This window comes from Pteropus medius, unplaced genomic scaffold, assembly GCF_902729225.1.
Source record: "Pteropus medius unplaced genomic scaffold, Ma_sr-lr_union100, whole genome shotgun sequence".
NCBI classification, from domain to species: domain Eukaryota; kingdom Metazoa; phylum Chordata; class Mammalia; order Chiroptera; family Pteropodidae; genus Pteropus; species Pteropus medius.
Window position 1 is genome coordinate 7,408,315 of NW_024349796.1, and position 27,178 is coordinate 7,435,492.

General features: G+C 47.2%; 1 protein-coding gene and 1 long non-coding RNA gene across 2 annotated transcripts in view; one reads left to right on the top strand and one right to left on the bottom strand.

Moving 5' to 3' along the window:
* CAPN2 (calpain 2) overlaps positions 1-9,316 on the bottom strand; it is a 42,064-nt gene extending 32,748 nt beyond the window's left edge. The window contains exons 1-2 of the mRNA XM_039883633.1: positions 8,978-9,316; positions 4,381-4,450 (exon numbers count right to left, since the gene is read on the bottom strand). Of these exons, the coding sequence (XP_039739567.1) occupies positions 4,381-4,450; positions 8,978-9,214 (307 nt within the window). The 5' untranslated portion in view covers positions 9,215-9,316. The remainder of the gene's footprint in view (positions 1-4,380; positions 4,451-8,977) is intronic.
* Positions 9,317-11,885: 2,569 nt separating this feature from the next.
* LOC120619143 (uncharacterized) lies at positions 11,886-24,713 on the top strand. Its single transcript, XR_005657375.1, has 3 exons — positions 11,886-13,773; positions 13,925-17,241; positions 22,431-24,713. It is a non-coding gene; the product is annotated as an uncharacterized LOC120619143 (long non-coding RNA).
* The last annotated feature ends 2,465 nt before the right edge of the window (positions 24,714-27,178 follow it).

Consider the following 27,178-nt stretch of genomic DNA (forward strand, 5'->3'; position numbering starts at 1 on the left):
TCCAGGAGACACGGTGCCTTCCTGCCAGGCAGTCGAATCCACACCCTTCCTTCCCCGATCCCCTGAAAAAGTGTCACTGTGGCTGGGAAAATGCAGGGAAAAAAACGTACAAAAAACACATTGGCCTGACATAGTGAAATTGGGGAATGATCTGAGCAAGGTTCCTTGACTCCTGGAGCTCACAAACAGGGGCTGAAGCCCAGGGTGGGCGGTCGCAGGGGGAGGGGGCTGCCGGTGGAAGGCAGCACACTTTGAAGTCCCAGACTGTCAGAAGTAATGGGGCCTTGGGAAAGTCTCAGCTCAGACACAGGGGGCTGAGGCCATCGGGTGTGGCCTGGTTCCTGGCTCAGGAAGCACCCGGACAAGCAAAAAGTCACACTGTGGTCCATAGGCCCATGGGGGGCAGGCAGGACCCTGTTACACCCCCCCTTCCCCCCCCAACACACACACCCAGTGGGCACCCTGTGGCTTCAGAGCGAGGGGGAGGGGTGGTCAGGGACAGCCAAGGAGACGCTTGCCCTTGAGGCCTGATGAGGCTGGGCCCCCAGCTGTGTGATGGCCCAGGCAGGACAGGGACCTCTGGGTAAAACATCAGGGTTAGCGATTCACCCCTGTCCTATTTATGAGACTGTCTTAGATGCAGCGGGAAAGGAGCTGGGAGCAGGCAGCAGCCACGGGTGGGGTGGGGGAGAAAGCTGCAAAGGAGCATTTATAACCAGAAAAGACACTGAGAGGAAGTGATGACTCATGGACGAGCTTGGCTGCAGGAGGCGGGGAGGGGCCGCCGCTGGGCTGGGGCCGGGGCCGGGGCCGGGGCTGGTGGCCAGGCCACTGCCTCTAAGACAAGAATTTACTTTCTCCGTCAAACGGGCCAGCTCTTACTTTCTAGTCGTTTTCTTTTAACTACTATTTTTTAAAAAGGCACCTGCAAACTCCAATAGAGAGACATCCTGCAAAATCCCTGAGCGGTACTGTTTGAAACGGTCCAGGTCATCAAAAACAAGGAGACCAGCTGAGAGGCGCCCGAGGAGACAGGATGAGTAAACGCCATGTGGTATTTGGATGAGATCTTGGAATTAAAAAAGGCCATTAGGCAAAACTGAAGGAAACCTAAATAAAGTATGCACTTTAATTAATGTCAGTGTATCAGTATCGCTTATTAATGGTAACACGTACCACGTAAGAAGCTACAGATAGGGGAAACTGAGTGTGGGGTGTATGGAATTCTCTGCACTGTCTCAATTTTTCTGTAGATCTGTTCTACAAAGAAAAGTTTACTAAAATTTTTAAAAGATACCTATCATAAGATGGTTTTTAAAAACTATAATTTAAAAATCATTTATAAAATTATTTTAAACATTTAAAAATTCAACTTTTTAAATTGAAGAGCATGCATCTGCTCCCTTCACGCTTCCCACATATTTTCTCTTTCCTCCGAGGGTTACAATCTGTGTGACCCAAATACCGGACCGCGTTTGCCACCTCTGAGTTTACAGCGAAATGGGCTCTGCTGTTTCAGCAGCTTTGCTGGTGTCGGTGGCTGCTGGAGCCTCCCCAGGCAGCCGGGGGCCCGCAGGCCATCAGGCCAAAGCTGTGGGTGCCTCTCGGGAGGGGGGTGGGGGAGAAAGCTCAGTGGGGGCCAGTGAAAACCAAAGGTAGGAGGAGCTCAGCTTTTGCATTTCCTGGGCCCCCGGGGGCCACCACCTGTAAGAACAGGTTGTCACCAGCAATTACAGAGCCCTGTTTAGCGGCACGGCCAGCCTGGGTCTCCAGCCCTTCCTCCGATGGGCTGAGTTTTCTTCACTGACTCCGAGGTCTGCAATGCAGACGGCTCATGGTGAGGGCCATTCTGCAAACGTAGTTTGAATTATTTGGTGAGGCTTCCAGCCGCCTGAGAAAGAGGGTGGGAGCTGGTGCATGAACTGCCACCGGGCCTTGCCGTAAAGGCCCCCATGGGTTTGGGAATGCACAAGTCCAAGGACAGCATGGCCCAGGCTCGGTGGTGAACTCAGTGAGTCTCAGGGCAGGAAAAGTAGGTAAGAAAGTTAGTTTTGCTTTGAGAATTTACTTGGGCGTTGGGACGGTTACATGAGCTAATGCGATGAAAAATGCTATGAGTTGTGCACTGCCGTACAGGTGGCCGGTGCTGCTATTCCGCACGTGAGGGTAAGATGCTCTCACGATGCTCTGACCCTCCAGCGCGAGGCCGGCGCTCAGAGTCAGGCACGAGTTGCGGCTTCAGAAGAGCTCAATGCCGCATTTTAGGGCTTCTCTGAGGTCACCTGTCGACTCTCCTTCCCTCTCATTTTTGGAAGAGACTGAGGGTCTCAGTGATGACTTGCCCGCGGCCCCGCAGCTAAGAGCAGAGCCTCTCCTCGTATCTCTGGCTGTGTGATCGGGTGTCGTTGACCTGGCGACAGTCACCACCCCATCACTAACAACCCTGTGCCCAGAAGCCAGAATCAGGGTGAGAGTTCAGTTGACCACATTTCGCAGATTGTAATCTAACCAGATCTTCTAAAATAAAAGGCTAATATGGTGTAAAACAAAACAAAACAAAACAAAAAACAACTCAGAAATGGCAGACCAGTTACTGAGAAGCTTTAAGAAGACCTACGCTTAATCTGGTTTCTCTTTGATTTGGTGCCTATCACGAGGAATTTCATTCACCCCAGGAATGTAAGCTCTGCCTGCCTCCTCTCCAAATGGCCTGGTAGTGTTTAAACAAAACTTAAATCCTCTGTTTGTTTCTTGCAGTTTGGCCCTAAAGATGTCTTTAAACTTTGAAGTAGACATTTAGTCCAGGTGTGGAATCTAGCCTGGGTGTGACACTTGCTGGTTTGTCTGCAGATTCTCTAAAGCCCCCAGCCTATGTTAGAGTTCCCCTGAGAGTCATTTCCCGTGGGGCTTGCAAGGTTTACATCCCTCAGGAGTCGAAAATTCTAGCTCGGGGGGTTAAACGCACAGCCTGGAATCCGACTGGCATTTGTGTCCCAGGTCCCTTCTTCAGCTGCGGGAGCCCCTTAGGTCACTCCCAGGGCCTCGCGTCCTCGCCTATAAAATGGGAATCTAGTTGACCCTTGAACAACGCATGGCGTTTAGGGGCACTGACCCCTACACACCTAAAAGCGTGGCTACTAATAGCCCACTGTTGCCAGGAAGCCTTACTGATAATAGAAACAGCTGGTTAACACATATTTTGTATGTTATGTGCATTATATATATAGTATCCTTATAATAAAGTAAGCTAAAGAAAAGAAAATGTTACTAAGAAAATCGTAAGGGAGAGAAAATGAATTTACAGTACTGTGCCCATGTATTGAAAAAAAAAAATCTGCATATAAGTCGATCTATGCTGTTCACACCCAGCTTGTTCGAGAGTCACCTGTAATTATGGTACCTTGGACATTTTGCTGTCATAGCTCAGCGTCGGGCACATTCTAGACACTCATTGGATATTAGCTGTTGTTATTCTGAGTATCAGAATCCCTGCTGGGCTGCCCAGGACAGGACGTATGATGCAAGGTCATCAATTTTGTTCCTGATGGACCAGTTTGGGGAGCGAGTTGAAGCTAATGACAGGAAACGAGGTGTTTTATTTGAGCAAATAGTCTGCTCCAGTGATCATAGGCTGTATTTATCATGAGTAAAACTATCGAAAGTGGATTATATGAGAATCTTAAATAACGGTACCGAAGCTGGAGGCTCCGCAAGCTCCAATCTCAGCAGGCACTATGTCCGGCAAGAAACCAGAGCTCGGTGTCACTGAGCAAAGTGTCAGAGCCTCTCAACCCAGCCACTCCAGTGACTCTTACCTAAATGAACACTGCAGCTGCCTTTGTGACAATAAGCCCTGCATCCTCTGTTGTGATGCCATGGTGATCTGTCTTGCAAATACTGAGAACACCCCGGTACTATAACTTCCTCTCCACAGAGAGCATTCATGAGGGTTTCCTTTTCCTTCACACTGAGTCACCAGCCCCTGTTCCTGAACCCCAGAGAAACAGATGTCTCAGTGCTGTCATTGGCCTGGGTGCCCTCCCACCTGGCCCTCAGCCCAAAGCTGGACTGTTTCATGGGCCCAGAGGTGCAGAGACCATGGGGGGGAGGCGCAGAAACCCCTCCATCCTCCAGACGGAGCATCTTTGTAACCTCAACAACTAGCCCAGTGCAGGGGACACAGGAGGCTTTGGTGCACATTTGTGCAATTGTGTGCCTCAGCGTGGCGGTCTCATGGGACAAGAAATTCCAGGAAGCTTCTGGAAATGGAAATCGCCAAGCTGCTTGGGAAGGGAGAGAAGCCGCCGATCGCCCCTCACTCCCTTTGCCCACAGCCTTGCAGACAAGCCTCTGCGGCCTGCTCTGGACACCGTCACTTACCCAGGGCTCCTTGGCAGATGTCCGTGCGGGTGGCTCCTCCAACAATAAACTGGGGATCATCGCAGATCTCCTGCGGAAGAGACCCACAAAGCGCTGTCAAGCCCCCAGGCATGCGCTTTTGCAGTTAGGATGCCCCAGTTCCCAGTGGGTGCACAGGACCCTTCTCCCTTCCCCTCTCCTCTAGGGAAAACTTTGCAGTTAGATGGCCATGGGGTTCTTCTCGGACCCCTGATCTGTGGGTCCCGATGGATGCGGGGGACACTCCTGGGTGAGAAGGGGAGTCTTCGCCCGATGCTCCAGACTGCTTAGAGCCTGCATCATCGCGCCTCTCCCTCGGGCAACAGCGGTATGGAGTCCAGCCTCCTCTGCCTGGCATCGAGCCTGTCTACACGCTGAGGCTGCCTTACCCGCCATGCTGGCTCTCTTCTGTTTCTGCACGTTGGCTGTTTAGCCTGCATGGAATTCTTCCCTCTCCCACCCTGTTCTCTCCTTTTCCACATCTTACCATATTTCAAGACTCATTGCCACCTCCTCCATGAAGCCCTCCTGCACAGCCCAGGCCTCACTCATCCCTTCGATCCTGAGTCCCGGAGTATTTGTACGCTGCAACTTAGCATTTCCCTGTGCACGCTCTAGTGGTGCAGATGGGCATCGCTCGGTCCCCCTAACACGCATACACTTCTTGAGGGCTGGGGAACACATCCAGCCTTCTGGGGTCATCCACAGGCCGTGATACTTGGAGCATCCGTAGATTGTGACCTGACGTATGTCAGTGCTGTGCGTGGTGCTTTCTCTCCCGGGGCCCTCTCAGTATACAAGATGGGTATGGTCCCCAGGTTACAGGTGAGGACACAGGCTAAGTAGACAAAGCAACGTGTCCAAGGTGACACTGGTCTCCAAGGTGACACTGGCCGTAAGTTAGAGAAAGCGCTGGGACGTGAACTTCCTGGTGTAAAGCGTATGCTATTTCTGCTCATTTGCCGCCTCTGATTGATTATTAACAAGGTTCTACTGCGTTAAAAACCTCAGGATCTTCCCACAAGTAGCCTGATGGGCGTCGACCTTGAACGATTCTGGCGCCTCCGTGAAGCAGCCCTCCTGGGGTGCGCTTCTGACTCTGAGGAGCCCCACCCAAAGCCACAGAAGAAGTCGAGGCATCAGTCTGGGCTTCTCTGGGCCTGGGCAACCTTGTAGGGGCTCCACCCACACCCTCCGTGTGGCCCTCTCTGTCAAGCAGAAGTGCTTCCTGGGTGAGATGTGGCTCTGGCCCTGTCGCCTGGTTCAGATCAGAGAAGCTCTGGAACCACAGCCTGCAGCAGAGCACATTCCTCTCGTGCCTCTGCATTGTCCCTTCCCTGCTCAGGCCAGACTGTTTGGGGGATGACAAGGACAAAGAGACCACGAAGCCAGCTTGGCCTGAGGCCTGCCAGCCAAGCACTCACGCAGCTGATGGAAGGGACTAGGCTTGGTGCCGGGAGCCCAGGAACCATATTGACAACCCTCAGTGTGCCAAGCACTTATCCCACGAGGGTTTTTCCATTATGTTTCAGAAACTTTCCGACATCTTTGGCAGCCTCTCCAAAGAAGGCAAAGTTCGGAGCAGAGATGTTTCAGAAAGCCGAAGCGTGCTCACAGCAGCAGGGTGTGGAATTAAACACGGCTGTAGGGGTCCAAGGAAAGGGGCGGAGGGGCCGGGCTTAGGATCCAGATGACCTGGGTTTGAGTCTTGGCTCAGCCGCTTATTACATGGGTTCTGTGACCCTGCGAGTTCATTCTTCTGAAGCCTCTGTTTCCTCATCCGTAAAGTGGGGATGGTGATGACAAGTGTAGCTACTGCACAGCGTAGTTATGAGGGTTAAACAAGATAATTCTGCAGATGTGCCTTGGTAAACACTCTATAAAAGTTACTTATTATTATTTAATTATTATTATCATTGAAGAAGACGTCGATGATGATAATCACTGAGCTTGGAGGCAGGAGATGCAGGTCTGAGGCTGAGTTCAGCCAGCTAATATAAGCAAGTCCGAAACTTCTCAGGACAAAATGGGGACTAAGAGCACTTGTCCTTGCTTGGACTTGACTGGGGGCATCTTTCGATCGTGCTGGCTTTCTGCTCACTGTGCCCCTGCACCAGTGACTTGAGCCATTTCCCCTTCAGCCCCCTTTCCACCCCTGGAGCCCTCTGTTACCAGTGTCGGAGCGGTCCCTCCAGATCCAAGGCTGGCCCGCTCCCCTGCCCACTCCCTCAGGGACCCCGTTTCACTGTCTCCTCCCTGCCTCTGTCTTTATTCCTTTCCCCTCCCCTGACTCAACATACAACACATTCTCTTCTGAAACAACCAGGTCCCACTCCACCTCCCACGTTGGCTCCCTGTCGTTCCGCGGGCAGCCTTCTGTAACGAGCTGACCGCAGCCTTCGCTTCTGGTTCCTTACTCTGGCGTCTATAGCAATCTGCCTTCTACCCCATTGAAATTCTATCCCACTGCAATCGCTCTGTTTAAGTCACATTGCTAATGTCCTGGTCCAGCGGACGCATCTTCCTTTCCCTGGCCTGCCCCGACCACAGCAGTGTTTGAGAAGACAGGACAGAGGCAGAGGGCACAGGGTGGGCTGTGGGCTCTAACTACCCACAGGCTGAGTGCAGTCCTGGCTCTGCCCCCGACACCTGTTTGAGCAAATATTTAAGCTTTCCAAGTCTCAGTTTCTTCATCTGCTGAATGGGAACATAAACGCCACGCCCCTCGGTTGTGTGGCGCACAGCCTGCCCCATGCCGACGTGGCTCTCTATCTCTTTCCCGACCTATGAGTCCCACAGGCGTTTCCAGCTGTGGGGTGACCTGTCCGTCCCCCTTCTCCAGCCCCCACTAGTAAAACTACATGCCTCATAGGAGGCTATGCACATAGTTTATATACAGCTATAAGGTATTAACAGTTTAGAGGCAGAAACTATTATGCATTGTATCCGGCATACAGTAAGTGTTCAATAAATGCTTATTGAATGAATGAAAGGACAAGTAAATGAGTGTGTAGGTTCACTTCGTAAACTGTAAAGTTCTTATACAAATGTAAGGTGAATTCATTTTCTTGTTTATCACTTTCACATCCATAACTTCCCTTGAGGCTCATTACAGTCTTGCATTATTCATTCATTCATTCATTCCACAAACTGTTACTGCCTTTTTGTTCACAGATGTATCCCAAGCATTTAAGACGGTGCCTGGCATATAATAGGCACCCGAAAAATATTGTTGAATGAATGAATGAATGAATGCATACTTAAAAGGTGCTAACAGTGCTAGGCACTGAGGTTATATTGGCAAATAATGCACATATGGTCCCTAAAGTTCAGGACAAACAAATATATGTAATTATATTTATAAGTTATAAAAACGCTATGAAGGAAATTAGCAGAGTTCAGTGATATAGAATAATAAGATGGGAGGGGGCTGCTAAGAGCGGTCAGGACGGATGACTTCGTGGAGGGGACATCTGACTAGATCCCAGAGAGTGAAAATGAGCCAGATTCAAGAAAAACAAGAAAGAGCATCCCTGGCAGGTGAGAAGGCAGGGAAGAGCCGGTGCCTTCGAGAAGCTGAGAGGTGGCTGGGCCTCGTGAGCCAGCGAAGAGGGGAACATTCAGGCATCACCTTGTCACCTCTTTAGGTGAAGAAACAGAGGCATAGACGTTGGATGGCTCGGGCAGGGTCACCGGGCAGGTTAGCCAGACATGAACTCTGGTGCTCAAGCTCTGGCCTGTGGCACTTCCTGCCCATGGGCATTTGCTGCCCATGGCTGGCTTTGGGGTAACGGAGAGGGTGGCCTGGGACGCTGCAGGAGCAGAAGCAGGACGGGAATGCTTATTGCCCTGGCAGGAATGTAGAGGATGGATTTTCCAGGAGCGCAGTTTTAGATTTGGGGTGGGGAGTGTGTGTCAGTGAAGTGTCCCACAGGAGGTGGAGCCACAGCGGTTCCATGGGACCCTATGGACAACTAGATGAGAGATCAAGCTGTCCCAAGGCCTGCCAGGATGAGGAGGACAGTGAACTTGGAGGGGTTCCTGAGGTCCCCAGGAGGATTCTGAGACAGTGGGTTGACAAGGACCAGGTTCTTCACTGCATCTCCCCTGTCCTGTCGCCAGCGTGAATGGTATGGGAAGGTCTTCTCAGCTCCCCTATGTTACAATAAATGATAACACTCTTATTGGCTAAATTTAACCACGACTGCATGAGACAATCCTTAGTCACAAACGACCAGGCTGTGGACTTTCCCTTCCCTGAAGCTGAGAGAACCGGCGTTGGAGACTTGGCTTTTACTGGCCAGATGTTGCCGCCCACCCTCCTTTCCGAGGACCCCCTCCCTACTTCCCACCATCTCCACGATGGAGTCCAGTAAAAGCTGTCCCCAGGTCCCCTTATGTCCCCCCAGTTACTGTGAAGTCCGTTAGGGGGCTCCCCTGGCGGGCCTGCTCATGGATTTGAGGACAGTGTCCGGCGACGCGCCGTGGGTGGAGGAGGGGACAGGCGCCCCCTGGGGGTCCCGCTGTCCGCGACCCCCGCCCGGCCCGCCCGGCCCCGCGCCCTGCCCGCGCTGCCTACCGTAGGCCGCTTCCACGCGATGCCCTGCGTCTTGCTGGAGTAGGGTCCCAAGTCCTTGAAGCCCAGGGAGGACGGGAGGGCGGGGAAGGACGGGTCCTGGAAGAGCGTCCCGGCCTCCAGGCACTGGTCCCGCAGCTCCGCGTAGTCCTGGTTCAGGTACTTGACGGCCCTCTCGTGCGAGCCCAGCCCCTCGGCCGCCTCGCGGTCCCTGGCCAGCTTGGCCGCGATGCCCGCCATGGCGCGGGCCGGGCGATCGGGGCAGGGTCCGGGGCTGCGCGGCAGGGGCGAGGGGGGCCCGGCGCTCAGGAGCCGGACTGCGGGCTCCGCTGCCCGCGATGATTCACCAGCCGGGGTGCGCCCTGCGCCCGGCGGGGTGTGGCCTCTCCGCCCCCGGCCTGCTCCGCGCGCGCCGCGGGGACCGCGCGGGTGCTGCCACCTGCGGGCGGCCGCGCGATGGCGCAGCCCGCTGGGCGCCCGACACGGGGCTCCGCGGCTGCAGAGCCGGGACGCACACCACACCCCACCTCCTGACGGTCGGCGCTGAGCAAAGCCCGAGGCGGGGGCAGTCGTGACTCTCCAGGAAATGCCCCGGGAGTCAGTAAGTACACCAGGGAGAGAGGTCGAGGAGACGAAATGAGCTGCCACCCGCTGCGCCCCGACTTTGTGTCCTCAGGGCTCTGCAGATGTGATCTCATTTAATCCCCCAAGCAACTCTGTGAGAAGGTTGTCCTGCTGTTGTCCCATTCTACGGATGCAAAAGCCGAGGATCGGAGAGGTTCCATGACATTACTCAATGTCACCCGACTAGTCAGAGGCAGAACGAGGATTCGGAGTCACCGAGGCCCGTTATAATCAGGATGCTGCGCTGCTGCCTGGCAGCTATTTGATCACAAAGAGGGTGACAGATTCGGCAAATAAAAAATAACATCCTTCCAGTTAAATCTGAATTTCAAATAAGCAATCATCTTTTAGTGTAAGTTTGGGAGAAGAAGAAACTTTCTACCTTTCTAGGTTCTTCCACTGGTCTAATAATTAAATAGACATGAGACAGATTAAGAAGAGAAAACAGCCAAGTTAATTACATACATACATGTGGGAACCCCACATACATGAGCTAGAAAGGAAAAATCAGGTGTATATGACATTCTAAGCTAAGGACGAGGTCAGGTGTCTGGACTTCAGACAGGGGACGGTCATTCTCAGGACCACAGAAGAGCAGACGTTCAGTAATTAGATGTTTGGCCCCCACTACGGATGAGTCATAGAAAACTATTTCTGGTAATAACTCTTACTATGGGCAAGGCCCCTATTTTAAATTCTTTAAGGGAGAGGTGAAAGTTTCTCACGAGCCAGCAGGGTCTCTGTTGCCTTTAGCTCATGCCAAAATGGCACATCTTGGGGAGGCCTATTCTGAACCCCTTCAATAAGTGTGTTCCAAATATTGCATGGGGGTGTACAGATACTGAAAAATCAATTGCTTATCTGAAACGCACATTTAACTGGGAGGAGCGAGTCAATACTGGTAGAGTATTTAGAACAGTGCCCGCGGTTGAGGGCACTGTGACCACTCTGCCGGCAGATAGCATGAGGGTCTCAGCTCACACACAGAGAAATGGGCATGTGCCTAGGGGTGCATCCCTCCTCTCCTTCCCTAACACAGAAGAATTTGTGTTTCAGTGGAAAATTACGCATTGTTTAGATCAATGCGGTGCTACTGGCCTCTATTGGGTAGAAGCCAGGGATGCTGCTAAACATCTTAATAATAATCTTAAAAAAGCTCCCTGCGACAAAGGACTATCTGGTCCAAAGAGTCAATAACGCCATCGAGGCTGAGAAACCCTGGTTTACAGCACCTCCTTCCAGGTTATCTGATTGCAGCCTTTCGTTGTCTTGAGTGATTTTACAACCCTAAGTTGCAGATCACCGTAGCAATGCAAAAGAACCTTTCTATAAATATGCAAATTAATTCTGTCCAGTGGAGGGACCTCTCGCTCCACTGGAGAAGCCAAGCGAGTCCATTTGCACATTCATTTAACTTTTCTTTACTTCATCTAAATAAACACGTGCTCCTTTGATTTCTCCTTTGAACCAATTATAACATCTGCTTAGTCGTATGATTTAATTAATGAGTTAAATGAAATCTTGAAAATGTTATTTATTTTATGCCCATATGAACGTCATGATTTTACCTTTTTGGAAAATTATCTTTTAGCCTGAGGAAAGAATTCTAGATAAAGCTCTGTGGAGAAAATAACATTTAAGTTGGTCTTGAAGGATAGCTTGAGATATGAATATTTGGGATTTTCCTGCAAAACAATGACCTACTTGTCAGGAAAAACTTACGTCTTTGGAATTGAAGAAAAAAAAAATCATGGCTGTGCCATGGAATGCTGGGTGGCGCCTTTCAGGGAATCAGGTCTGCAGCTGTCTGTGCCTTTCATAGTCTTCAAGCTGGTCTACAGCTCTGTAAGCTGTAGAAAATTGAGAGTAATGCAAATAACTCTTGTCCATATATCTACAAACGGATTTTCTCTGACGGAAGTACAACCAAACAGCCTCCTTTGATTTTGCAACTCTTAGCAAATTTCTATTCTGCATTCCTAAATTGCTGTTCTTTTAGATTCTTCTTTGAACTTTTTTTTTTTTTTTTTAAAACGCCTACTGGTTTCGTCATCCATTAATGAGTTAAATAAAATGTTTGACTTACGTTCCTTTTATATTTGTTTGAGTCATTATTTTAACCTTTAACACAGTATTTTTAAATTAAACTTATTAGGGTACCATGGGTTAATAACATAAATTTCAGGTGTACGACTTTATAATATGACATCCGTATACTCTGCCGTGTGCGGACACTTTGTGGACAGGCCTTTTTATGCTGGGTGCACTCACTGGATGATGGAGAAATAAATGAAGTGAGTGAGAAGTATTTGAAGAAAATAGAGGCATTTTTATTGCGTAAGTGGAGGCTATAAGGGCACTTGATGCTGACCTCATAAAAGAAAACTCTTTTTCTGTTTGATTTCGAGACACTCGAAGGTTTCTGAGACTTGTGGATGAAAAAGGGGGCTATAATAAATCATAAATTCCTAACTGGGTAGGAATCGTGGTGGGGAGTCTTGATCCAGGCATAACTTCTTTAGTGAAAGGTTGGAAACCAAGCTTTGTCCATTATTCTTGTGCATCTAGGCTAATGCACCTTGGAGATGCCAGAAGTAACATCCTGGAAGGCATAACCACCCTTAAGAAAGCACCGTCTTGTGATTCAAGCCCTGCCTGGGCCTTGCTTTCTCCCATCTTCCCTCTATTTCCTCCTTAATTTCAAATGCATAAAAGAAGCTGCAAAACTGTTATTCTTCAGAGCATTTGACATCTTGCTCCCAGGCACATGTCATCAGTTTTGGCTCAAATAAACTCTAATAAAAATTCTCTACAGGTTTTGATGTTTCTTGTGCCAACAGACTGGAGAGTTCTCTCTATTGCAATGGTCTATCTTTCTAATTAAATTCTTTCTAATTAAATTCTTCCCTAATCGTAGTCCGGCTGTGTTTTTATTTGCCATCCTCCATCTCCGGTTTGCCATCTGGGGGCTCTGCTTGATGGACAGGTACTACTGCCCGCCACTAGGCTCTGCCTTCTGTACCCTTGGATGACACGGGTGACACAGGAATTCATTTCTAACTGGAAGGTTTCTCGTGCAAGGGTTTTATGAAACCACCACAATCGAAAACGTAGGAAAGAGACAGCCCTTCCTAGGCTCTGTTGATTTGTTTCACCATTCGATTTCTTTTGGGTCCACCCAGATTTCTGCTGGGCTCTGGGCCTGGGCTCTTGGGAGGAAGCTTGTCGACTGGCCCAGGGTGGCAGAGCACCTGGGAATGCCCTGACTTCCCCTCCGAGTCCTCTAAGCAACAGACGACTGGGCAGACCGGCCCTGATGGCACAGTCAGACCAGGAGCTCCTTGCAGCCCTGGGGCTGAAGAGCCTCCCAGCTCCCCGAGGACTGCCCCTCGCCAGCCAGGAACTCTATCTTCCCTGCGGCCCTGGCTGCCGGTTCACCAGCCTTCGAGGGCCTCTGTGCACAGGATCCCACTCACAAGAGCCTGTAGCTGTCCTGAGCTACTCAGATGTATTCGCAGATGCACACAATGATCACCACCCGCCACTGGACAAGGTCCAGTTTTTAAACCTGAATAAACATGCTCTTTATATGTTTCAGAGCCTCTCGCACAATGCAGTCTCACAGGACGTGGCAACATCTCCTCTTTCTCTGATCACACAATACCTTTTGCAGGAACACAGGGGCACAGACAGTCACACACTCCGGCCTCACCCCTCACCGTGGGGAAGCTTCCTGGTGTGAGTCCTCAGCCCTGAGGGCAGTGGGTGAGTCAGAAGCAGCTGGGATTACCCAAAGCTGCCTGAGCATGGGCCACAGCCCTGAGTGCCAGCAGTTGAGGGGGGGTTGGGGGTGGGGCAGGAATGTGTATGTCTCAGAGGACCACAGCAAGGCAATCTCTGTTTTTTAGCTAATTTTCTCCAGATGAAAAGAGGCGAAGTAGCCCATCGTCCAGGCCGCACCACCCCCACGGCCCTGGATGCTTGGGAGGCATCAGAGGCATGATCTTCAGCTTCTGGACGTACCATCTGAAGCCACCCTTTGAACTGAGCGCCCCCTTGCGCCGGGCACTGAGTTCCACGCTCTGTGCACATTTGCACATTGAATCTTCATCACTGGTCAATTATTTCCCCATTTTTAGACAAGAAGACGGAAGCCCAGCAAAGAGGCTGCTGAGGTGAGGCAGCTCCCTGGCCCTAACCCCGCAGTCCACAGTTCTGCCGTCTCTCTGCCCTGCTTAGGAGGGCAAAGGGGATGGCATGGGGCCGCTTTGTCACTAGGACTGAGGCTGAGGAAGAGCCAGTCCTTTCTTCTTCTCCCTCATTCAGGTCTGTGATCGGATCTGTGATTCAGAGAATATGAATTCCACAGAGTTGCAGCGAACAGTTCTGTTTTAGACAGTTCTCCCCTGTGGAGCGATGGGTCCCAGGCCTTCTGCTTTCCTATGGCTGCAGCACGGAGGGGGGACCCGCCTGCCGGAAGAGAGAACGGGGCGGGGCGGGGCGTGGGCGGGGCTTCCTGTGGGATCCGAGTGCTGAAGAGGAGGTGGGAGGGGCCTGGCCGTGCCGGGAGGCTCGGAGCGTAGGAGAGAGAGGAAAACTCCAGAAAGAAAGCTTCAAAAAGCCCAGTCTCCTGGGCCCTCTGCCGACCCCCACATCAGTCAGGCGGAGCTCAGGGTGTTACAGCTGCTGCCCCTGACCCCCCAAGCACCGTTTCTGGGGGGCGGTTTCACAGCAGGGGCCCTCTAAATCATAACTTTGCTAGCACTAACATGTCTTGTATTTATGGGGTTCTTTGCAATTTTTAAATTACTAGCCATCAGTCATCTCATCTCTTAAAATGGGGAAATAACACTTCTAGTGCAGTGTCTACGGAACTTGTTCCAGCAGATCCTATGTTTCACGAGATAGGAATGGATGGAGTGTGTGTGGGTGGATGTTAGTGGTTAGGGGTCGAATAAATGCAGGAAACGCTTCATAGTAGGTTCCCTTCTTAACGAGTTATTATGTATATTATTATATTAAAGGCTCTGACGAGTCCTGTACCAAAGAATTCCGTCTAGCCTAGTCTGCCAAAGGTCTTCCAGGGAGCAAATGCCAACAACACAGAAGTGCGAGAGACTTATTGGGGGTAATGCCTGGGAAAAATAAAGGGGAGACGGAGCAGATGAGGTAGGGGAGCCTTCAGGTCACCGTGTGGGTCTGACATCAGTGGACAGAGAGGAAGAAAGATGAGGGAACAGGAAGACCCTTAGCTCGCAGGCCCCCGCTGAGAAAGTCCCAGCCAGCCCAGTGGTGACTCCAGAGCAGAGCTGGCCCTTTGGAGATCTGCACATTGTAGAAGAGAGAGAGAGAGAGCGAGAGAGAGCGAGAGAGAGCGAGAGAGAGCGAGAGAGGGCGAGCGAGAGAGAGAGACGGCTTGCTATTTTTTCCCACATTTGCAGATGAGGGAACTGAGGCACTGAGGGTTTCAATAACTTGCCGGAGAGCCGGTCATCTGGCCAGTGAGTGGCGGATCTGGAATTCGAATACCAGGCTGCATTTGGGAATGTCTGTCTTTGGGCAGAATGATACAGGAGAATGTGGTTTGTAGAGAGTATGGGGCAAAAATGCGCATTCTGGCTCATTCATCGCACACAGCAAACTGCAGGGGCCACATCGCTGCTGGCTTCCTCATCCTAGATGCCGCGAAGGCCTCGTTCGTTCTCGCCTTATGGAGGATCCTGGGGCCGCCAGGTGGGTCCACCTGCCTCCTCCCCATCCCCGCCTGGGAAACCTTTCTAGCCTCTGCCTCTCTCTCCTGGTTTTTCTCCTGGCTCCCAAGCTGTTCTTTCTCATTTTCCGTCACCAGTTCCCCTTCTCTGCCTGTACCTTAGTGTGGGGTTTTTGGGCAGCTTCTGCCTCAAACCTGCCTGGCTCAACATGGCCCCTGCTTCCACCTTCTGGTCACAGGGGCCAGCGTTTGCAGTAGAATGACCGGGGTATTTCTGCCGGCCACGCTTCCTCCTCCTCCGGGAGGTGCTGTTTTGTTTCTGGATTTTTCTTTTCTCTTCTGGGTCTATATACAGAGGAGTCTCTTCTGTGGACCTAAACATTTATTTTTTTAGAATACTAATTTGGACTTTCAGATGCAGCTGGTGGAAGCTTAATTAAGTTGTAAATCATTCTCCAGATGATTTATAACTTAAATATCCACAAGATTTAAAGACCGGAAACACATTCTTTTACATCATCAGTCTCTTCTGAGGATGAGCTAGTTGGCTCCAGAGGCCACCCCAGGCTGTCACCGTCTGAGTGAGGGGCACCCAGGCTCTTCTGTCTGGCAGGTCCTGAGAGAGAACACGGAGACTCTGTCTGGGACCAAATAAGGGAATATTACCAAGGGGACCTCAGAGAGGAGCCTGAGTCTGAGTCACGTCTTGGCGATGCGGCCACACAGCTTCTGACTCAAGACGTAGAGAGACCTCCTTCGGCTCTTCGTGGCAAGAATGAGGATCGAGGATCGAGGATCGCAACAGTGACAGGCTTAGGGGTGGAGGAGGCAGGACTCTTTCCTCTTGTCCAGCTGCTGCGGGAAGGCGAGGCCGACAAGGGCCGTCGCACCTGCAGGTCCAGCGGCCACAGAGGAGGGCCGCACACTCGGAGCGGGGAGCAGTGCCACCTCTGCCTGGTGCTGACGGTGTGGCGCCCACTTACCCTGCCTCGACCCGGTTGTGCTGGGGAGGCCTGGGCGTCCTGACTCATGCTCAGAAGGGAGTGTCTGGGAGGAATTTCTTTCCTCCCTAGAAGTCTAGGGACTGATCAAAAATGCAAGTCGCATTAAGACATAAGTGCTCTCGAATGTATGTTCTGTGTCGTGCATTTGCATATGACTTGGAAAGCACAATAACGAACAGTTAGAGCCATGAGCTTAGCCCTTTCTCTTATGGCACTTATCACCGGGTGCCGTATGCATTTGTGAGTCTCAGTCCCCGCTGGCCTGTCAGTTCCTGAAGTGGACTGTGTCTTTCTTATTCACCTTGTGACCCTGGCGTAGTCCCTGACACCTGGCGGTCCTCGGCAGAGGTTTACTGAATGAGGATCACAGGCACCAAGCTTTCCCCAGGCAAAATTTGTTGGTGTCTTCAACGTTTGTGCCACTGATGTGGGGTGGTGGAAACGCTGCCTGGGTCCCTGCTGGAGAGTTTTGAGGAGCGCAGACTGAACCTCCGCCTGGGTTGTTTCAGACGCCTGGGTTTAGGGTGGGCGGGGCGGGGTTCATCATGCCCTTTTACAGAAGATCCCTCCCCAGGATGGGTCCCTCCCCAGGGTGGGACCCTGGTGCTGTGCTCTCCAGGAAGAAGGTGAGAATGTTCTTGGCCACAGGCCCTGGCGCATTCCTGGCCGTCTCCCCCGTCCCCGCACTCTGGGCGTCTGGACTGGTCCATCCCTCAGTGTGGGTGCTGGTGCTGGTGCAGGTAGAAGGGTGCAGGGCGGGGCCTCTTCAGGGAGTCTGCTTGGGACCACACTGGCCATAGACACATAGCCTCGCCTCTCCCCCCTGTCTCTATGCCTGGGGCGTTTCGAGGCCATCAACAAAGTCGTGAAACCATGGAAATGGGGGCAACTCCTTTGGCCTCTTGAGAAATCGTGCGTGGAGATACGGGGTAAGGGAGTGTTAAGGGTGGAAAATTTTCAAGTGAGCCAACTAGCTAAGTCAGCTACAGGGAAGAAATATCTTTAGATACCAGACGTTGTCCTACTTGCTGGTGTGTGGTTTAGGAAGCGTATTGTATAAGATATGAAGATGGCCAATGTCCGCTTCTGTGATCCATTTACTTGTTAATTAAGGGTGTTGTTCCGGGCAAAGATATGCCAACAGCCAACTTCCGCTTCTGTACTCTGCTTGCTTGTTCGGGAGACACCAGGATATGGTCTTAAGCTTTATCAGCTGCCTCCTCTGAAAGCTCGGGGCTGAACTCCTCTAGCCCTGCATGGTAGAGAGTCAGTCGCCGGCCGGCTAATAAAGGCTCATAATTAATCTCAATTGGCTCCGTGGGTCTCAGAATCGTTCGTGCCATAACAGGGGGGTGATGGTGGCAACGTGGTGGTTGGGGACTGAGGAGGCCACAGGTGAGGCTGGGAGTGGGGGAGGGGTCAGGTCCTGCAGGCCTTGCAAGGGCAGGGAGAGGGTCACTGAGGGTTAAGGGGCTGTGTGTCATGTCAGGCTGGACAGGGAAGGGGCAGGTGTCTGGGTGGAGCGGGCCCCTGAGCCCCACTGCAGGTCTGCCAGGGGCACTGAGGCGCCTTCCTGGGCGTAGAACTGACCAGGATCGCAGACCTCCAACACCCCCATTTTCCCAGAGCCTGCTCACTCTTAGAAGCCAGTGCATCTCGGCTTCTCCTCAGCTGCCCCAGCTCACAGCAAAGCCTCCCGCTGACTCCTTTCCACACCAGCAGGCTGGCAGGCTCAGCGGAGAGAAAAATCCCCCTTTTCGTGGAGCTGAGATAGTTTCTTTGAGTCTTGGAGAGTTTTAAAGATCACCAAGTTTGCCTGAACAAGACTATAAGCTTCTGGTGACGTCTTTACACCAAAATAACAATTTGTGAACAATGGTGGATGATGTCACACTCAGACAATGAGGGTTAAAGGGCACCTCCAAAGGCCTCTTTGGTGATGTGTTGGCTCCACCACGTGGCAAAATGTGGTATTGCTATTTCACAGCAAGAAAAACGCCATTTAGTTGTGGAAAAAGAAATCTTTACCTCTAAAGGCCTTTGAGACTTTTCGGCATAAACAACTAACTGGCAAAGTGTATTGCTGTGGATCTCAGGAATCAGGACCCCAAACTCCAGGGCCCTCTGGGGTTCGATACGAAGTGGTTCGTTTATCCTGTCTCTCTTGTTCTCATCTATGTAACAATCAATCATCTATTTATCTATCAATCATCTTTCTATCATCTATTTAATATATCCACATGTCAATCATCTATTATTATCTTATCTATCTATCATCTATCTATCTATCTATCTATCTATCTATCTATCTATCTATCTAATCTATCTACCTATCAGAAAAGCCACACCAATGGAAGCTGAGAGAAACGCGCTTTTCAAGGAGAAAAAGTCAATAGGTCAAGTAAGCTAACTGGGGGTGCGGTCGCTGGTCTTGGTCACCGCAGTGACAGGTTGGAGGCCAGAAGGTTCTAGTTCTCCCTGTCCTCAGCGAACCGCATTGCCCTGTCTTGTGAGTGGTGCTTTCAAACCTCATCATCTTATAAGTACCAAAGTCCTTTATTTCTCTGATATGATATATGATATATACACTTATCATTCGATATGCTATGTGTATGTGTAATATTTACTTCTGAATCACTTGAGAATCAATTGCAGACATTATTTCTCAATATGTACCCCTCAGTATGTCAGAGTGTACAAAGTCAGAATATTTAACATTGATATATTGCTATTATTAACCCTCGGTTTGTATTCAAATTTCATTGATTGTCCCAATAATGTCTTTTATAACCTTTATAACATTTTCCAACCCAGCATCATGGAGTACAGTTAGTTTCCACGTCTTTTTAGTCCCCTTTAATCTAGAACAGTTCCTCAGTCTTATTTTGTCTTTTATGACCTTGGTATTTTCGAAGAATATAGGCTAGTTTGTATCACGTTCTTTCATTTGGGTTTGTCTGATGTTTCTTCATGCTTAGCTTAGGTTATGCATTTTTGGGCAATAACCTCACAGAAGATTCGTCGAGTCCTTCTCAGGATATTACACGGGGAGGCACATGATATTCATTTGCCTCATGACCGGCGATGTTAATTGTGATCACGTAGTGGAGGTGGTGCCTGCCAGCTTCTTCACTGTAAAGTTACGATTTTTCTCTTTGTAATCAATCAGTCATTTCTTGGGAAATACTTTGACACGGTATAAATATCCTATTTCTCATCACACTTCCGTTCCCTAGTTTCAGCATTCGTTAATAGCTCTTGCCCGAATCAATTATTACTGTGAGGGTTACAAAATAGTGCTTTTCTCATTTTCTTATTTCTTCTGCCTTTGTCGGCTGGCGTTCTGCTGTTAGAAGAGCTTCCCCTTCCCCCCGGTTATTTATATAAATAAGGACATACGGACATACCCAGTAGATGATAACCCATTACTATCATTATTTATTTTGATGCTCACATTGCCCCAGATGTGGCCCACGGGAGTCCCCTCAAGCCAGCTGTGTCCTTTTGACATCCTTCGAGCCCTCCCTTAACTTCCTGGCACATAAATATATTTCAGATTCTTCTTAGACTTTTCCTGCCCCAGCTCTGGAATTAACCTTTCCTCCAAGAGACTGGGCTCCTTTCAGTGGAGAATGGTATTTAGAAACCAAGATCCAGGTGCTTGTTGCTACTGAGGTAGCAAAGCTTCCAGACCTCATGGCAGACAGTTCTCTGTCCTCTCCCCGCACGGGGGACACTCTGTCCACAAACCACCTAACAGGCCCACCAAGGCTTTTCTGAGTTTTTAGCCAAATGCGCCTTTGTTTGATTTGTTATTTGCTATTGAATAGGGCTCAGCCTCTATAAAGTTACATGGTGATGTGTAGATTTTTGTCTAGTACAGATGTAAGTAATTTCTTTCAAGTGAAAAATAAACAATGAAAGCCAAAACCAAAATCCAAACAAATCAAACACGAAACTCCAAAATCCTAAAGGTTACAGGTTTCTTGCTCTGTATGACATTAACCGGTTTTGTATACAACCCAGAAATCCTATTGTAATGTCCTTTATTCGGTGCCTGCAATATTTAATCTCTCGAATTCTCTTTGAACGAGCTTTACCCTCCTGCTGGTTCTCTCTTAATTCACTAAAAAAAAAATGGGTTTAAAAAATTAGGTGAATAGATTCACGCTCACTTTATGAAAATGAATAAATAAAATACAATTTAACATAAAAAACTATACTTTGCCACATGAGTTCATATCGACCTTCGATTCCAAATGAGCGTCACGTGGTTTGTTTTCAAGTGTCCTCTGCGCATTTTGTAACTCCTTTCTCCAAGGACGAGAAACATGGCTTTCGTCATTCTTAATATATTTCTCCACTTACTGAATCCAAGAAAGCACAGCCAGTAGTTTTGAATTGTTAACTGCTCACCGGTGTTCGATATTTGTTTACAGTTTTGTTTTTGCTTTTAGTGAACATGTATAGTCAAAACACTGTGGGCAGAGTCTCTTGGGTTAGTTCTTTTTTCCTCTTTCCAATAGATTCTGAGTCTGAAATCTGTTTAAAATTAGACCGACTTGGTTTATTCCACTACCTTTAGCTAGAATGTACTTAACTGTGGAAGTTCCTTTTCCTCTTACGTGAAAACGAATCCTCGCTTTGTGTACCATGTAAATAGAAATATTAGGTATATACATAACAGAATGTAAGATAGATGATTGGCTACAGAAGCTGTGGTACATATATACAATGGCATATTACTCAGCCATAAGAAGAGAGGAAATACTGCCATTTGCGACAACATGGATGGACCCCAAGATAATCATTCTAAGTGAAATAAGCCAGACGGAAAAAGTTGAAAATCACACGGTATCACTTATACGTGGGATATAAACCTAAAAGCAACAAATGAGCAGGACAAACAGAGATTCATGGACATGGACAATAGACTAGTGTTTACCAGAAGGTAAGGGGAACGGGGGAGGGGGGAGATAGATGGGGTAAGAGGGGTCAAATATGTGGTTAACAGGAAGAAATCTAACTATGAGAGGTGAACATACAATGTAAAAAAAAAATATATATATATATGCCTTACTGTTACAATGTATACCTAAAACTTACTGGATTTCATTAACCAATGTCATCATAAAAAAAATAAATTAAAAAAAAAGAATGTAAAAAAAAAGTGGAGTTTCGACCATCTCCCACGAGGTGTGCATTTAATTTACCAGTGATGTATTTTCACTAGCCTTTTGCCGATATTCTAACTAGGCATCGGTTCTTCCATCCCTCATGGAAAATGACAGTATTGACACATTTTAATTAACTCCAGATATTTTTGTCTACTTAGAACTCTGAGAAATTGACATCCTTCTAGAGGACCCCAGATAACAAAAAGCAGCCTCAATTCTCCAGAGCCAGGCCGTTCGAAGCCTGCCTTAAACGTGACGTTGCGTAGTTTATGTGTGGTGTTAGTGTTACTCCTGGAGGGAGGGAGTTCTCTTTATGACTCATTTGAACGACATCTAATTTTTAGTCTTTAATAGCTGGGCCGTGTGTTTTGTTCACATCGGTGTCAGGAACAAGAGTCTTTGGAGTTTATCTTTAGGCCTCTGGTCCCCACTTATCACCCTCTCCCATCTTAAAGGTCTTCTCTCTATTTTCCATGTATGCAGTGCCCTGAGGATCTCTTCTTATACATTTACCATTTTTCTTTCATAAAAGGATCTGAAATTTATTCACATTAAGCCATAAATCACTGAAAATGGCTTAAACTATTATTCGTCCCTTCTAAACTCCAGTGGGACAACCGAGTTAGTGGCCCATGCCCCTTACCCTCAGGGCCAGCTACATCATTTCAGGGCTTCCCGTAAAATGAAAAAACTGTGGCCACGTTCATCAAAACCTAGGATAAAAGTGCCACTAAAATATAAAGCTTTTTCTTTAAAAAAAAATTTTTTTTTCTTGTAAAATGTAATGGGAGTAATAGTGACACATGAGAAACAACATAAACTTAGAAATTGCAAAAGTACACAGTTTCTGGTGTCAGGCTTTTATATAATGCAATGCATAATACTTTATTAATTTGATATTGTGATTGATCTTAAGATTTTTCTGCACATTTATTTATCAGGCCATCAACATTTATCCTTTCACGATGGTGACAACGGAGCATTCCAGTGAGCACGAGGACCTTCTGAGCGCGGGGGCCTGCGTGACCGCACGGTTTGCATGACGCCCATGAAGCCGGCTCTGCCTCTTCTGTTGGTAGTTGGCTTCTCTGGAAGTAGTGGGCGAGATGGAGTCTGACGTGCATAGTACATATGAGTATCGACGTCGGTGAATGGCAGTGGAGGAGGTGGTCTTGTTCAGAGAGAGAAGTCAAAATGTGACGCAGTTGGGACAACGTTTCAACGGCCAATCCCATGGGCTGCTCTGGACCCGCCGTGCCCATAGGAGATGCTGGGTTGGGCCACACTGTCTCTGTACCCAGCCCCTGTCAGTCGCTGGATGTGGGCCGCCCCAACTGCAGGAACTGAGATTAGCAGAAAGTTTCTCACGCTTAGCAGTTTTAGGGTTTGTCTCAGTCGCAGAGGGTCACCTCACCCCAGGACACGCCCTCTCCACGTCTATCCACAACCTTCTTTTGTCTTCCAAAGGAAATATCAACAAACGGAATCCAGCTATATACATATGACGATAATCACAACTGACAGCTTGGGCCAGTTCCAAGAACAGAGCGTTGGGTTAACATTAGGAGATCAGGGGACCAGTCACAGAGACGGATCTACATTAACAGAATGATACGTAAGGATATAGATACAGAAAGGTTAAAAATAAAACCATGGGAAAAGAGAAGACATGTAAAGGTTAACAAGAAGGAAGCTGGCATCACTATCCTCATATGCGACAAAATGAACTGTAAGGCAAAAAGCATATCAGAGGGACAAGGAGGTCTTCTGTAATGATGACGTCTCAGACTATGAGGACATTAAGAGGAAAGGGAGAAAGATGGCCGGAAAGAAGTGTGGCGGACTGTGGAGGGACTTGAGATTCTTCAGGAAGCTCAAAGCCTCTTTACCCCTCTCCCACCAGCTAGTAGAGAAATATTTCATAGTTTATTTTTTGTCGCGCAGAGCTATATTGTATTGTTAAAAACTTAAAAATCAAAAAGGAAGAAAGGAAGGAAGGAAGCAAGCGAGCAATTATCAAGCTATGAAAAGACATGGAAGACGGTTAAGTGCATCTTGTTAAGTCAAAGAAGCCCATCTGAGAAGGCTACACACTGTATGATTCCAACAACATGACGCTCTGGAAATGGCAAACTATGGAGTCAGTAAAAAGGTGGTTGTTTGCCTGTTTGTGAGGAGGGAGGAAGGGATGAACAGGCGAGCACGAAGGATTTTTGGGGCAGTGACACTATTCTGTATGATAGTGTAATGGTAGATAGAAATCATCACATATTTGTCCAAACCCACAGAATGTGCAACACAAAGAGCAAATCCTAATGGAATCCATGGACTGTAGTCTCAAAATCCAGGGAAGGGACACTTTGGCTCATCTTGAGTCAGGTACACATTCCTGCATCAATAACTATGGGCAACATGTTGCCGAAGCCTTCGGAACTGCGGGCTGCGTGCATCTGTTTTGGTAAACGCTCCACCTGCATTTGAGAAGAATGTACCCAGTCCTCTGCTCTTGTTAGGTACAGTGTCCTATATATGCCAATAACAAGATGAGTTAATTGTACCGTTCAAATCTATTATATCCTTATTGATCTTTTTCTCTGCTTATTCTATCAGTTACTAGAGGTATTGTATTAAAATCTCACACTAAGATGGCATATTTCCCTTTTAGTCCTGTCAATTTTTACTTTAAAGTTATGTCACGATGAGTATACATATTTAAAATTATTACTAGATCTTCCTGATGAATTAATTTTTTTATTATTATGAAATGTCTGTCTTTAGCGATGCTTTTTGCCCCCAAATGTTTTTTTTTCTGATATTAATATAACTATACCAGCTTTCTTTTGGAGTTTGCGTGTTTTGGCTTTTTTTTTTGCCTATTTACTTTTAATAATTTTATACCTTTATAATCAAAGTGTATAACTTTGTGATTGTTTTTAATTAGTCTGGGAATTTTGTTTTTAAACATAATCATTTAGATTTAATGTAATCGTCAATGTATTTGTGTTTAAATCTACTTTTTTTGTTTTTTTGCTTTTGATTTGTCCATCCGTCCGTGTTCTTCTCTCTCCTCCTCTTCCTCCTGCTCCTACTCCTTCCTCTTGGATTGATTATTTTTTATTTTTCCATTTCACCGTTAGGTTGGTTCGTTAATATGCTCTTTTTACAATTCTTTTCGTGCTTATTATGACATATACCTTTGCCTTATTAAAGTCTAATATAAATTAGTACTTTTATCATTTTTTTGGACCATGCAAAGACCACTGGACACTTAGATTTCTTTTACCTCTTCCAGATTTACATATTTTTGTAATTATCTATTTTCACGTTCTCTATATTTAAAATTCTATAAAACATTATTATTGTTATTTTACACAGTTAGTTTTCATTTGGATATTCATACTTATTTACTCTTTTTTGTTCTTCATTCCTTCCTTTTATCAGGAATCACTTTTGTGCTTGGAGTTTACTCAGTTTTTGTTTGAAATAAAAGCCAGTTTTCTTTTCTTTTTTTTTCCTGAAAATATCTTTATTTTACCTTAATTCCTGAAGGCTGTGTTTGCCAGGTATCGAATTACAGTTTGGCTCTTATTTTTATTCAGCACACTGAACGTTTTGTTCCGTTGCATTCTGACTTCCATTGCTCATGTTGAGAAGATCAGTTGTCAACCTATTTTGTTGAAGGTAATATTCTTTTTCTTTGACAGTTGTAAAGATTTTCATATTTTCTCTGGTTTTCTGGCTCTTCCATGATGTGTCTAGATGCCGACTTTTTTGTATTCATCCTGGTTGGACTTTATTTGGCTTCTTGAATCTGTAGTTTGATGATTTTTATCGGTTCTGGAAAATTCTCAGTCATCTCTTCAAACATTCTCTAACCCCATTCTCTCTCTCTTCTTCTTTTGGGACTTCATTTATATGTTATTTGACCTTATTGTCCTCTATATGTCTCTTCTATATGTATTTTTTATTTTACATCTTTTTATCTCTCTGTGCTTCAGTCTTCCTCTCTATCTTCCAGGTCACTAATTTTCTCTTCTGTTGTATCTGATCTATTGCCAAACATATCCGATGAGTTCTTAATCTGGGTTATTGAATTTTTCAATTCTAGAAGTTCTTTTTGACTCTTTTTCAAATCCATGATGTAACTTTTATAGTTTCTTGGTCATGCAAATGTTTTCAAATTTGTATTTCATTGTTTCAATCACAGATATTGCATGGCCAGTGTATGATAGTTCTCAAAGCTCGAGGCTTTGTGGGTCTATTTTCTGTTGTTACTTATGACTCTCCATAGACATTACTTTTTAAAAATTATTTATAGAAATATTAAGAGACCTAGGACTATGTCACCTTCCTGGGTCTAGCCCAGGACCACTTCAAGGCTGGAGGTTCCCTGGACAGGTCACTTCGACTCATATTGCAGTTCTAGGTGGAAGTTTATTTCTGGTTTTCCTAAACCTTTAGAAAGTAAAACTTCAGGGTCCAATTAAAGTGTGGAAGGGTGTTGGACTTCTCCCCTTGGGTGGGTCCTGGGTCATGAATATTGTTCTCTGCTTCCCATAGGGGTGCTGGAATTTCAGCTTTGCTGCTAAGCAATTTCTCAGTTGTTCCTTCAGGAGCAGCCAACACAAACAAACATGTACACAAATAAACAAAAACTCTCAGGGCAAAAGCAGCTTTGCATGCATGACTTATCTCTCTGGGTTCTTGCCTTCCTAAACTTCGATCTGGTTAGTCCGCACTAACTTTTTAACTCCCCCCGCTTCCCAGTTTTATTGAGAAATAATTGGTATACATCACTATGTAAGATTTTAAGGCAATAACTTTTTACCTTTTGATGCTTTTAAAATCCAAACACTTTCATTGAGAATTTTTGTTGTCCTTAGTGGAAGAGTTGTTTTAAATTACCTAACCCACCATTACTAGAAGCAAAAGACCTTTTCCCACTCTTTCATTTTATTCTTTTTAATTTTACATTATTTTTATCCTTTTGTTATGAAAAATGTAAAACATCCACAAGAGTAAAGAGAGGAGCAGAATGAAGTCCTTCGTATGCATCAGTCAGTGTCATCAACGATCAACTTTTTCAAATTCTTATTTCCTCAGCCCTGAAGTTTTTTGGCTTGAATATTTTAAATCAAAGGTAGATAAATACCATTGTAATTAAAAATACTTTAATGTGTTTATCATATGAGTATTAAAAAAATATATAATTACAATATCTTATCATACCCAACAAAATTAACAATAATTTTTTAATATCATATAGTACCTATCTCGTATGTTTGGTTTTCCCCAATGGTGTCCAAAATGTCTTTTTATGGTTTGTTCAAATTGGCATTTGATTGACAATTTTCTTAACTACCTTCAGGTCTATAACATAACTCCCCGCCCCCGCCATAACATTTATTTGTTGTAGAAAGTGTATCATTTGTCCTGGAGAGTTTCCCACATTTGGGAGTTGGCTGATTGTATCCTTATGGTGTCATTTAACATGTGTCTTTAACGCAATGACACTTAACTGGGGGTGATTTTGCCATCCAGGGAAGGCTCGGCAATGCCTGGACATTCTTGGTTGTCTTGACTTACAGGGGTGCTATTGACATCTGGTAAGTCAAGGCCAAGGATGCTGCTAAATAGCCTATAATGCACAGGAGAGCTGTCCCAATGAAGACTTATCCGGTCCAAAATG